Below are 14,180 nucleotides of genomic sequence, written 5' to 3'. Positions count from 1 at the left end.
AGAACCATTTAGTGCCATGTAGAACCATATTGGGTGCTATAGTGGTGCTATATGGCCCCTATGTGGTTCTACACAGGTGCTTCACTAGTGCTTCACCGGTGCTATATGGCACTAAAAATGGTTCTTCTATGATTACGAGCAAAGAACCACTTTTGGTGCTATATAGAACCATTTGTTTGTATGGTCAATCTTGTTTTATCCAATATCTTTGGTTCAAGCCCTGTCTGATTAAAGTAATTAATATTCGTATGCCAACATGCTATTTTGTATATCAAGGTCAACTTCTGAGGGATGAATCTTGAACCAACCCATTTGTTTGTATTTTGTATTATAATTTTACTTAAAATCGTGACAGCCACATGAATGTCACACTATCGTGCTCACCCAGATCTCCAGTTTGCCGTTTTCTTTCTTGCAGCGTGAGGCCAGGGTGTCTAGCTGGACGGTAGCCTCTGTCTTTAACTCGGCTGTTTTGTCTTTGACCACCACGTGCATCATTCGTCCTTTGTGGACGTGAGCATCAAACGTGCTGTTCCAGGGGGGATACATAGTGGGCCGCTTCTGCTTGTACACCTGGCCCTTTTCTACAGATAAACACAAATGCATAAAGATATGACACCAAATTAGTTTAACTTTGTAGTTTACAATGTTCAAGCTGGGTTAACGGTTAACAAAAACAAATACTTGTGAATGATTGATTTCTCAAACCTTTTATCAAATTGTACGTAAAATTTTTCGACTTATATTCTTCATTCCTCAGTCTTATATTTTTTCTGATAATTCTTTATTAAATTGACAGCACTGTCACATTACTGAAGTTAAAGGTTATGATTGCTGCGTTACATTGACTTCCATAACATCTAACAAAAATTAGTCTTTTTGAAACTTGTCTTTTTGATGAAGTTTTGCTTAACCGTAAGGCATATATGGTAGACTTTTGAGTATGACTTGGCTTTTTCGATTTTTGTGTGGTTGTGGTCTGTTCTAGAAAATGAAACTAAGGGGTTGCTGGTAAATCCTCGCGTCAGCAATACAGCTCACTTACTATGAGTGCGTGCATTGCTTATCATTTCATTTCATCTGTTCAGACAGCTCTTCTGTTTCATAAACACATTTCACCAGCTATGCCAGACAGTGCACTTACTGTATATAGAAAAGTCTATACTGCAACTTTTTGACTTGTACTGTATACAGCTTTGTTGATTTTAACAAAAGCGTTACTGCATATTTGGCTGGCAAATGCAAATATGAATCTTTTAAACAAACCCCAGATTACTGCACTTAATGCATTTACCGTATGCTGTATATCATCAATCCATATTATTTTGCTGAAAATCAAACAAATATTGACTAATATATATTCTCTTTTAAACTGTAGGATGTGTGTGATAGACAGAGCTTTATGAATCAAAACTTGAAAGGTGAGTTTGATGGACAAAACTGATACCACCTCTTTACTGACAATGACACGTTAAGTTAAATTTCCATTGTGTTCCAGAAAGCATGCACCGTAAAAATGTTATGCATGTTTTACTCAGACAAATTGATGCAAGGATTTGCATCAGCTTTTTGAAACAAATTTTTTGTAAACTTCACATGACTCTAAAAATGTCTGGGTTAATTTTAACCCATAATGGGTAAATATTGGACAGAACACATGCTGGGTTAAAAATGACCCAATGTTGGGTTGTTGTTATGCAACCATGGGTTATAAATAACCCATCAGTTGGGTTAAAAATTTGTGGTTACACTTTATTTAACGGTATCACTGTTACACTAAGTAATGGTATCACTAAGTATTAATCATTAACAACACATTTACTTACTATAGGGTTGGGTTAAGGATTAGGGTTTGGTTTAGGGTTAGTTGCATGTAATTATGCATAATTAACTGTTATTACAATAATAATTACATGTATCATGTGTAACAAAGACAACGTAAAAAAAGTTTTACCACATTTTTTTTAACCCAGCTGTGTGTTCTGTCCAATATTTACCCAATATGGCTTAAAAATAACTAGGGCTGTAACGATTAATCATGTGTCCCATTTAAAATGCCTGTCTGAAATTGGGCAGAGTACCAAAACACACTTGTAGCCAATCAGCAGTAAGGAGCATGTCTACTAAACAACATTGTTGCCTGGGTTGGGTATATGTGTGGAGCAGGTCTATCAAAAAAGGTCTAGATTCTATTGGGTTAAAGGCGTGTTTTTTTAGGTGATTTCAAATGTCAACATTGGCTTTCAGAGACCATGCACATCACACATCTATTTACAAAGTAAAATATAAAACTTGCATAACTTTCATTGAATGAGATCTCTCTGTAGGTGGACCTGTCAGACGTGACATCGCAGAAATAGAAACCATTTCTTAAAAATAATTCAGTGTCGCTCATGTATCGCAACAGTGGATTCACATGTGGTTGTGGCTGGTTAGGAAAAAAGGTTTGATTAAAAAGAAATATATACCTTTTATCGTGTGTCGTGTCATTGTATTCTGTTAAATATCAACTTAATATTTAAATATATTTTTATTTTAATATTTTATATTTATATATAATATGTATGTATTTTATTTAAATTATGTGTATAAAATATGCTTGAAAAAGCTTGCTATGCTCTTTATTAAAGCGGTTAGTTAAGTTTTTGATCATGCTGACAATAATAGCACAACTGATGTATGTAGCCTGATATAAAAATTGATGAACCATTTCAACCCAAAAAATACTAAAATTACCTTTGCATATTTCACTCCTTTCACTCCAAAATATGTAAGGGTTAAACTATCAAATCTACGCAGATACAACATTTAAAAAATAACCAGGGCATGGTAAGACATTCTCAAGCTAGATTTTTGGTATTACCTTCATTTAACACAAAGAGTAAGTTGATGTGTACACATAGTATATGCTAAAACATGACACAGACCCATGAGTGTTCCTTTAACTACAGCCATATATTCAATGTGTTGACTTGTATAAAAAATACAGAATTAAGTGTCTTCACTCAAAAATTATTACATTAGGTCAACATAAAAAAAGTTTAGTTATTACAATTTAACCCCTATAAAATTGCTGCGTCTTTAGCATATATTTGAAGAGTTTGGTTCCAAAACGCATTAAATCCATTTTGACAAATTTCGGTAAAAACATGTTTTCTATACCAAGAAAGTGACAAGATGAAAACCACTATTTTCTGTTACAAACTTTCACATAGCATCTTTAGGTTATAAAAACATAAAAAATTCAAATCCATAACTTGATTTTCAAAGATTTATTATAAAACAAATAATTTTTTCCACAAAATGCAATAAATCCATGATCCAAGTTTTTTTTCAAAATTCCATAAATCTATTCAATTAATGTAATGTGCATTCATCTTTGCCATTTTATATTCATTTAGTTGAACAGTTTTACACACTGATTAAAAAAAAAAAACATTAATGGCATTAATCAAAACTCTTATTAGGAACACTGCCATTTCTGCGCGGTTATACTTGACGTCGTCGCTTAACATTTTTCACAGCGATCAGCTGTGATTCTCGTTGACTTTGAGTAAAATTATGGAAAGAGTTTCATAAGATCCCCTTGGGTCAATGTGTTAGCACGAGAGAAGCTAGATGCTGTCGGGAGAACAAGCGATCGTCTCCCAAGTGCCTCTCGCGTAAATTATTAGATGTTGATGGCTTACGTTTCTTTCCCATTACAGAAAACCATCACAATGCCATTAAAGTATTATTTCGGTTTTGTTTGTTTGTTGATCACGAAGTACAAAGTAGATGAGGAAAACTAGGACTCTGTGTACTCAACGCGCCGCCATTGTTTGTTTACATTGCGTGGAATGGTGCGCTGTAATTTGTGGAGCAGATTTATTGCATTCTGTAGAAAAGGAGGAGTGGCGTTTTAATGCGTTTTGGGAAAAAAGGTAGAAAAGATGACAGAATAACACGGCGGATATTGGATTTTGCGTAAAATTAAGAATTTACTTTTAAATACTGACCTGATATAATACTGATTTTGGCAGTAACTCATTTTTTTCAAAAATGGCGTTTATTGCGTTTTGGAACCAAACTCTTCATTTAAACTTAAATAGGAGAATATTCCCACATACTGTACATTGTCCTTTGCAAAAGTATCTTACCAGTCTCTACAGCCTCTTTCATGTAGACGGCACAGTATGGATTGAGAACTTCCTCATGGTAGGCAAGTCCTGGGTCCATCTCAAAGCTGGAAAAGCCAATCCTCAGGAATGGAGACATGGTTGTAAAGCTTCAGATCTAACTGTAATAGCCTCTGATACACAGTCTCCTTGCAAACAGTGTTGAATTCCTCTATACAGTAATGCACTATTATTCAATCCTTGTTTTTACATTTGTGGCATCCATTGTACAAGTCCTCTATTTAGGCAGCTTCTTGACACGATTTGACACCTTTTACAGTCCCAATGTGTTTCTGTGTTGGCGTTTAGTGTTGAAACTTTGTTTTTTGCAGCCCACAAGTATCTCCTCGGATGATATTTCAGCAGTTCTGTGTGTTAAAACCGTTGTCTTAGAAGGTATGATGACAGGATGAAAACTTCTCAGATTTGGATAACACTACAAAAACAAAATAAAAGTATAATTTATATAAGTCAGTACAATATGTAGCTGAATTGTTTTAATGTACTAGTAAACAACCTGTAAAGTTACAATCTTCAGTGATACCTTTATTGACCCCTTTAAAGGTGCTCTAAGCGAATTGAAGCGTTTTAGACCATAAAACATTTTTTGTTACATACCGGAAACATCTCCTCACTATCTGCTTGCTGCCTGTCCGCTGATCAAACTGTAAAAAAACGCGATCTCTGTAGACAGCCCAGGCTTCACAAACGGCAATATCAACAAATGGCCAAACCTAGCCAGCACAAAACAAAACAAAGTATTCCAGCCAATAAACGACAAGAAGGATTTGGGGGTGGGGGTTGGGCGCGTTCATGAAAGCACGGAAGGGAGGGGGAGGGGGAGGAGTTAGCTACGCTCTGTCTGTTTGAAAACAGTTCAAACATCAACAGGAAGTGACGTCGCACATTATTCGCTTAGAGCGCCTTTAAATGTAATTACTGATAAAATAGGGTTAAATAGACAGAAATGATTGAGGCAAAGATGTTGTACAAACAATCATGAACAGTTTAGAAAGTATAATTCTAGATGGAAACAGTCTATAGCAACAGTTATTTTATAGTTTTTTCATGATAAGTGAGGTCTGTGAAGTTAATACAAATTCTCAGTAATATCAGTAAAAAAAAATGTATTGTTGTAACACTTTTTGACTTAAACTTATAACTTTACGGGGTGGTTTCCCAAACAGGGATTAGACTAGTCCTAGACATATTGCACTGACATATTTTAAAATTCATCAGTGCCCTTTGTTTTGCCTTAAAATTCAGTAATGTATTTAGGAAAGCATGTTTGTTATATTTCCGAATTAAACTAAGGTCTAGTCCTTGTTTAAAATAATCCCTTTCCGGGAAGCCACTGAAAAAAATTATTCATTCAATTTACTCAATTTTTTTAAGGTAAGTGGTTGCAATCAATTTATATATGCTACATTAAAAAAAAAATAGAAAGTCCAAACAAAACAAATAACTTTTGTTTAAATGTAGCTTAAATAAATTGATTGCAACCACTTACCTTAAAAAATTGAGTAAATTGAATGAGAATTTTTTTTCAGTGTACAGGGTGGTTTCCCGGACAGGGATTAGACTAGTCCTAGACTAAAATAAATGTAAGAGCTGTCCAAACTGAAAACAACTTGCGCTGACACATCTTAAAATACATCAGTGCCCTTTGTTCTGCCTCAAAATGCACACAAGTAATGTTTTTAGTAAGGCATGTTTGTTTAAACTAGTTATATTTCCTAATTAAACTAAGGAGTAGTCCTGGCTTAAGCTAATCTCTGTCTGGAAAACCACCCCTACATCTATTAACTTTAGTCAGTAACTCAACAATTATTATGATATTTTACAATGCTTAACAGGTCTTTAGTTTAAATAAATATCTATATATTTATATGGTAACATTTTACAATAAGTGATATTTTTGTTAACAATTAGTTAATGCATTAGCTAGCACAAACTAACACTTAACAATATGTCATTTACTAATAAATTTATCAAATCACGCATCGCAGCTGTTAACATGGTTAACCCCATGAACTAACATGAATAACTGTATTGACAGTAACTTACATTACCAAGAATATATATAGCATTTAGTCATGTTTATTAATTGAGCCTGTTACATAAGCCGGAGGTTATGTTAAGCCTGTTTAACATTAGCCTGTTTAAATTAGTGTTAGGAAGAAATTTTACTAACTTTACTAGAGTAAAGACACCGTAATCTACTAACAGCCCATCAAAGCTCTATGTTAAACTTTCTGAGTAAAGGAAGGCAGGCAATCTGTGTAACCAAATCAAAACAACAAAAGACACGCGTTACCTTCTTTCAATGCTTAAGATGAACTTTAGATATCTTAGTTAATACTTCACAGCTACAAATCACTTAACACATGCCAAAACCCAAATGGCAACTGATCAAACTTCATTCTTAATCTGCTGGACCACAAAACAACTAACCAATATTAAAGCCACAGAGACTGTACTTACCAGCTGATAATCGTTAGGTAACTGTGACTAGAGAGGAATAGAGATGCTATTAATAGAAGTGAAATTCAAAACTCCCATACGAACAGCCGACCAGGATTCACTTCCCTCCTTAGTCATACTGTCTACGTACATACCATTGCCACACTTAGTTCACCATTTATACTATATACGTACAATATTACGCATGGGTTGTTTTAACCCTTGGCTCAGTCGAATATGGACATTTTCTAGGTTAACTGCTCATAGTTTACCCAACTGTGAGTTGAAACAACCCTGAGTGTTGGTGCACGGGCTTTTTTTATATTGTTTTTTTATGTCAAAAACCACAGGGGCAAAGCAAAGTGCACAGCCCACCTTATCCCAGTGTGTCACGCATAGTTTGGAAACTCTTCTGTTATACTGAACACCCATTTATATGTTACAGAAGAGAAATAAAAATAGTTTTTGTACAATGTAGAGTAATTTTTAAAGTAGTTTTTCTAGAGTGCTCTCGGTGGTTGCTAGGGAATTTCTTGCTTATAGCAACCCCCTTTTATCGTAAGTCAATGGAATTTATAAGCCAGTTGTGTTAAAAATCATAACAAGCAGCAGGTATCATTTTTGACTGTAACATAAATAATGTTGAATAGTAATAAACTGTATAAGATGCTAATAATACTATTCAACCAACAGCAAAAAAAAAAACAGTAAAATCTTTACATGTTATGTGACAATTTGTGATGTCATTATCATTATGATTCATGTTCTTGGTGATGTGTAATGGTTCTTGTGAAATATTACTACAGTTTGAATGCTGTGGTATTATAGTTTTTCATGTGAGATTTTTTTATTTCCCACATTCTCAGATCACCTTTTTTTATCTTCTTTCATTAGTATGTTTTCTGTATTATTCTTAATTTATGTTACTCTCTGTGAGAGGCAGGGGCAGATCTAGAAATGTATTTATGGGGTGGCATGAGAACAGTGAGGTGTGCCAACACCGGTGAGCATACTTGAATGGTTCTTGTCGATTGAAAACATTATACACATATTTGGTGAATACACTGGAGCGCACATTTTTATATTAAGTTTTTATTTAATTGTTATAGACCAATGTGTAATTGACTTTACCTTAACCTGATAGCTGTATTGGAAAGACAGATAAATTAAATTAGATGGGAAGGTATATTATTCTATGTCAAGTTTAGTTCACTAACCAACAAAACAGATTAGGCCTATATGTGGATACCAAGTACTGGTTTGTTTAAGTCAAAAACACAAAGTCATCAAATATCTAGACAATAAAAAATAATTTTAGTGCAACCTAAAGGACTAGTGCCAAGCAAAGTTATTTTTAACATAGATCTCATCAGTATCTAAAAAGCACTAACTGTAACCATGATAAACAAGTTAAACATTAAGTTATGGTCCTTCAAATTATTATGGGTTATATAAATAAAACTTAAAGGGCATCCATTTTATTGCTAAAAACAATGTTATTTTGTGTATTTGGTATAATACAATGTGTTCGCGTGGTTTATGCTTCAAACAACACATTATTTTCCACATACCGTAAATTTTTTGTAGCTCCTGATATTCCTGTCTTCCTGAAATGCATTGATTTTGTACATGGACATGGAAGCTCATGGATCTGAAAAGCTCTGTGTCCCTGATTGGCCAGCTAATTTGTACGTTGTGATCGGTCTGAATACCTCTGATGTCAGCCGGAAATGTGACGCTCCTTACCATGTTTGACAGATTCACTCATAATGCAATACTAGCAGGAGTTAGAGTTCTCAACGGGCCTGAAAATTACAACCCGACCGACCCGGCCCGTGGCTTTTAAAGCCTGGACCTGATTTAACCCGACACATCAACATTAATTATCTGTCCGAACCCGGCCCGCGGCCCAACGCTGCCGATCCCCCCTTGCCTTTTTTTCCTCATACACGTAGGCTATTAACATGAACAGCAGACGGGAATCACGGGATTTCAAATCAAGCTTTAATGTCCACACCTTTTAACAATACAAACAACTGAAACAATAAACTTTAAATATAGGCTATATAAATATGCCTTAAATAAAAATCACACAATAATAAATAAAAAGAACTCAAACATGTACCCAGCGCCAGTGGCTTTTCCTCCTGTAGTAGCAAGCAACAGTGAATTCACCTGTGGCAAGTTTACTTTTCTCCATCTCTTCTTCTCCAGGCAACAGGCGTGCACGCAGTGATAGCAATAAGCTCCGGAGCGGATCTGCAACGGATCCGCTCTGAAGCCGGCAGCTCCGGTCTGGATCCGTTGCTGATCCGCCCCGGAGCTTATTGCTATCCCCCGTCCCTCTCTGGGATGCACGTTGCATGCAGCAGCCAGACCAGACTTTCTTTACGGTGAACAGCAGTGATGATTAATATTTTTTTTCACGGAGCGTAAAAGATTAAGCCCGAGGTCCGACCCGACTCATTTGCTTATATTTTTGACCCGAACCCGGCCCAAATCTGCGGGTCCCGTCGACCCGACCCATTGAGAACTTTAGCAGGAGTTAACTTACAGGCTAAGTCTGAGGAATTATGCTAATGTCGGTCTTGTCTACATCACCAAGCACAGGAAGTAAACTTTTGCCTACAATCCATGTGTTTGTTGTAGTCCAAGAAAAGAGATTTACAGTAGAGATGTTAACTTGCGTCATTGTTTACTTTGGGGTATGTACCTTTGCAAATCGTTGCGTATTGTGTACTAATACACACTTACAGACCAAAGGAAATGTAAAATCATGATTTGGAAGATAGGTGCTCTTTAACATCTTTCCTGCCTTTTTCTGTCTTATCTGCGCTTTCCACTCTCATATTATCTGACTCTGATTTTTCTGTTCTTTTTCAGATGTCAGCCTTTCTTATGGTATCCTGGAAAATGCAACAGGCAAATACAGTTTCATCTTTCTAAACATACACTACCCTGAATAGTTTTGTCTCCTTAATGAATATAAATTAAAACATTAGGTTATTATACCACTAAACGATTTCATACACAGCAAAACCCCCAGTGTTAAATTAACAGTTTCCCAGATAGGATTTAGATTAATCCAGGACTAGGCCTTAGTTATATCAGGACATTAAAGACGTTTTTACAAACCCACTGCGGGTGTGGATTTATAGACATTATGTTGATGTGTTGCATAACTTGATACACGTACAGCACAAAATGCATTTTTGTCACGTGATCAGTGGCGCCTCGTGACTGCTCGAGGGGTGCAAATTCGAAACATGTGTCCGGAGTGTCATGTATGTTACTTGCGTTTTCAAAATATGTGTTTGGTGCGTCATGTAAATCGTCTTTTGTCAAAATAAGTGCCTGCTGCACACGCGTCAAAACCATTTATGATAAAAGAGACGCTCACGTTCACAAAATACACGCAAGACACTCCCTTAACAGTAAACTCTGATTACGCATGAGATTATGCGAGTATCTGGCAAACGCAAGCGTCTCTTTTATCATAAACCCTTTAGATGCGTCTGCAGAAGGGACTTATTTTGACAAGACACGTGACGCACACAGTATCTCTCAATGCACAGAAGACATATTTGAAAAAAGAAACCACACACATGCGGGCTACATACATGTTGTAACAAACTTCGCATTGAGCGCCATCGAAAAAAGAAGTCACTGGCCGCCACTGCACGTGATGTAACTCAAAAGTTTGGACAATCCTGAAGACCCAAGCTGATTCAGATGCTTCGATTCGATAAAGAGCCAAATAGAGTCATGTGTTTGGATTAGGCTGGTTGCATTGAATGTGTTTGATTTACTAAAATGAAGCAGTTCATAAGAGTCGTTTGTTTGGACTACACAATACTAGAAAGACACGTTTTCTTGTCATTATTAACGGGTAGGCTACAGAGTATTTTTATCTTGCCACATTAAAGCGGTCAAAACAACTGATTAAATGTATACTTTATACATTTATATTTTATTAGGATAGGCTAACAGTGCTGGGAAAACATATGGGGTGGCAAAGCTTTTTCTTAGGGTGGCAGTTGCCATCCCCGTAGATCCGCCCGTGGTGAAAGGGCTGAACAGCTGATGCTGTATTTTTAATGAAATGCGGACCAAATACCTGTATGGTTTCTTATAACATCTTTCAGTTGCACAAATGGTTCATTGTAGATGAAAAAATTGTAACACTTTATTGGGTTTGCGCTAGAAGTCAGGGCCGATGTAAAAACATTTTGCTCTGTACATTACATTAGATCAATAGGCGGAGATTAGATGGTCTTTTTTGGCTGTTCAAAACACATTTGACACCTTATCACCACAACAGCAGTCTGTGAAATGTTTCACACCCCATTTACACCTGCATTAGGGCCAAGGTTGTGATCTGATCGACAAAGACGTGTCCTAATACTAGGTGGAAACAGCCTCTATTAACTAAGTAACGTCTCTATAAGTACAACTTCTTGACAACTTCCTGTCATTAGACTATTAGTAGACTGCCTGCTTAATATCTACACTCTCAGAAATAAATGGACAAAGTTGTCACTGCGATGACATCTTTTGAAAAGGCTGTAATATGTACCGTTTTTGTACAGATATGTACATTTGAGATACCAGTATGTACCTCTAAGTTACCAATGTGTACTTTTGAGGTACCAGTATGCACATTTAAGGTACAAAAGTATACTGCCCCAGTGACAACTTTAGTACCCCCTTGTACCTTTATTTAGAGAGTGTACTAACACTTTATTGTAATGATACCTCACCAGACATTCAACTGAATATACATGTCGACATATCCCATGAGGGCAGTCATGGCCTAATGGTTAGAGAGCTGGGCTAAACCTGAAAATTGGCAGTTTGAGGCTTACGGCTAGCAGGTTGCGACTTAGGTGCCCTGGATCAAGGCGGTGATTATTACTTAAATTTAGGGTTCTTTGGGGAACCAAAAATTTTTCTATGTCATTACTTGCAAAGAACCCATGTTTAGCACCTTTATTTTAAAGAGTATTGTTTTCTATTTTTTAAAATAGCTCAAAACTAAGCATAGTTTTCGTGTACGCTCTCATTTTTTGCTTTGTAAGTGTCTGTGTGACTGCCAAGTATTTCCTGTCGTTTGACTGGCAGCTCAAACCACACTTCCTGTAGCATGGAAAGACTGAAATGCAGCTAGAGAGTGTCAACTCAGTTACCTGCTAGTACTTCGCATAGAAAAACAGTGGCTGAAAGATAGAAAGAACCCTGCGGGACACAAACACTGGACACTTTATTGTCATAACTTTACGGTAAGCCTTTACTGGCCCTCTGAAAGCAATATTTAGCGTTCATCAAACAGCATATAAGGGTAAATACTGGCCCTTCAGGGTGTGGAGTTGAACAGTCTCAGCATGTAAGAACTGCAGGGGTGTGGTTTAGTGTGGGATCAAACATCGAAGCCCACTATTGAACTTGAATACACATGGACACACACTGGACTTCAACTACAAATAAATTTGACCTTTACCAAACCTCTCAGGAGGTCAGACTTATGAAGCTTGTTAAGGGAATGGGCTGAGGTCAACATAAGTTGAACTCTACGAACAGCTCAGCATTACCACAGAAAATAATTTTGGCATATCCCCCACTTTATAAAACAAGCACACAAAGCCATATTTACCGTAATGCCCTTACTGTAGAATAGAAGATTTTTTTTCATATAAAAATTACCCCTTGATTTACTCAACACCATAAAGCAATATGAGATCAAATGTGTTCCTCTGAAAGATGATGGACATATGTGAGTTATTTTAGTAAATGTCCTTACTTTTCCAAGATTATAATAGGAGAAAATAAGGATCAGGGAACAACTTCTGACTTTGAAGCCCAAGAAAGTCCATGCATCCTTCACCGTAATCCACACAGCTCCAACGGGTAAATAAAGGCCTTTTGTGGATAATCTGTGTGATATTGTAAGAAAAATAACCATATTTTATAAACTATAATAACTAGCTTCCGGTAACGATGCCATTTCAGGTGCGATTCACGAGTCTCTGTGTTACTTACCCATGGCAAAGAATGCTAACTATGCTAGAACTCTCTCTTGAATTGCACAGTTAGCGGAAGCTAGTTATTATAGTTTATAAAGTTTGAAATCTAGATATTTTTCTTTCAAAATCGCATAAATATCCTGTAGAAGCCCTTTATTAACCCATTGGAGCCATGTGGATTACCTTTGTGAAGGATGAATGCACTTTTATTGGGTTTAAAGTCGGATGTTATTCCCTGCTCCCTGTTTTCTACCATTATAAGCTTTGGGAAAGCCAGGGCATTTACTAAATTAACTCCAAATTTACTAGTCCGAAAGATGATGGAGATATGTATCTTGTATTGCTTTTAATCATGGGGTAATTTTGATATTTGGGTGGGGATTATACAGTCCCTTTAATCTAAACCCTACTGGGAAACCGCCCCTTGTGGTTTTTCTTCTTAAATCTTAGATGCATAATAGAAAGGAAGGATGGCTAAAACCTTGCAGTTTCATTGTTAGATTCAGATTAGGACTATTAATTATGCAAAAGTATATTATAGAACTTAACTGTTAGTTCCATTGATTTGATTGGATGGTGATCATGTAGCTCACTTGGTAGAGCACTGTGTTAGCAATACAAAGGTCATGTCCTCAATCCCTGGATCACACATACTGATAAAACGTACAGCTTGAAAGCACTGTGCAAAATGTTAATAGGAAGCTTTCGTAGAGTGTTATAAGATATAAGATTATAACAGTACTAAGGTGCTTTACTATTTTGTATCAGCCGTGGTAAATGACGATATTGTGAATAAAGCTATTTTTTTCTACATCATGACAGATAAGGCTACGGGCTCAGGTACATTTTGTGTATTTCCTTACACAAACAAGAATTAATATATTGCTGTTATAGCTGTACCCTCAGTTTTCGGCTGAGGGTATTATTTTGGATTTTGTACTGTGGAAGCGGTGATTCACATATTGGGTCTATTGCGCGCTCAAGTTCATAATTTTTTCTTGGAAGCGCCGTGGTTGCGACTCACACGCGGTGCGACACGCTCGTTATTTCCAGGTATTTCAAAAACATTTTAACTTTTCAGAATGACACAAGCGCAGCGTGCAGGTCATGTGACAATAACCTACGTGTCTAGCGTTTTCCACACATTTTTAGGCGCGAAATGTGAATGGCCCCTAAAACATGAAAAAATATAAAATATTTATCGCAACTCACATCGTCATCGCAACATTAAACAATGTCATGGCATATCGCAACTTTTCCTCACATCCTGCAGCCCTAATTACTATTATTATTACACAGCTCTCTGGAAAACTGATTCTGATTGGTCAGTCGCGACATTCAGAGGGCCCCCAATAACAACCACTAAGAGCCGTTTCACACCGGATGCATGGCGTGAGCGTCTCAAATGCGTGGCGTGTTCGTTTTTAATTAGGCTCCCATGTTAGCAGGTTTGACCGTGCACACTGCCTGCATGACACACACGTCTCAGGCGCGGCTTGAGCTGCGCCGAAAACACGCTCATGCTAGGAATAGGACCGAC

The 14,180-nt window shown here is 36.7% G+C and overlaps 1 protein-coding gene across 5 annotated transcripts in view; it reads right to left on the bottom strand.

Moving 5' to 3' along the window:
* prkcq (protein kinase C, theta) overlaps positions 1–14,180 on the bottom strand; it is a 32,330-nt gene that overhangs the window by 15,220 nt on the left and 2,930 nt on the right. For 2 of the 5 annotated variants that reach the window (XM_065274682.2, XM_065274686.2), the window contains exons 2-3: positions 4,140–4,593; positions 385–584 (exon numbers count right to left, since the gene is read on the bottom strand). In XM_065274682.2, coding sequence (XP_065130754.1) covers positions 385–584; positions 4,140–4,257 — 318 coding nt within the window. In that variant the 5' untranslated portion in view covers positions 4,258–4,593. Of the gene's footprint in view, positions 1–384; positions 585–4,139; positions 4,594–6,474; positions 6,617–6,641; positions 6,775–14,180 lie in introns of those variants that run through there. The other 3 variants (XM_065274683.2, XM_065274685.2, XM_065274687.2) reach the window with 3 other exon arrangements.

This window comes from Paramisgurnus dabryanus, chromosome 1 (genome assembly GCF_030506205.2).
Source record: "Paramisgurnus dabryanus chromosome 1, PD_genome_1.1, whole genome shotgun sequence".
NCBI lineage: Eukaryota > Metazoa > Chordata > Actinopteri > Cypriniformes > Cobitidae > Paramisgurnus > Paramisgurnus dabryanus.
The sequence above is the reverse complement of the archived record's forward strand: the minus strand, read 5'-3'. Positions and strand labels throughout refer to the sequence as shown.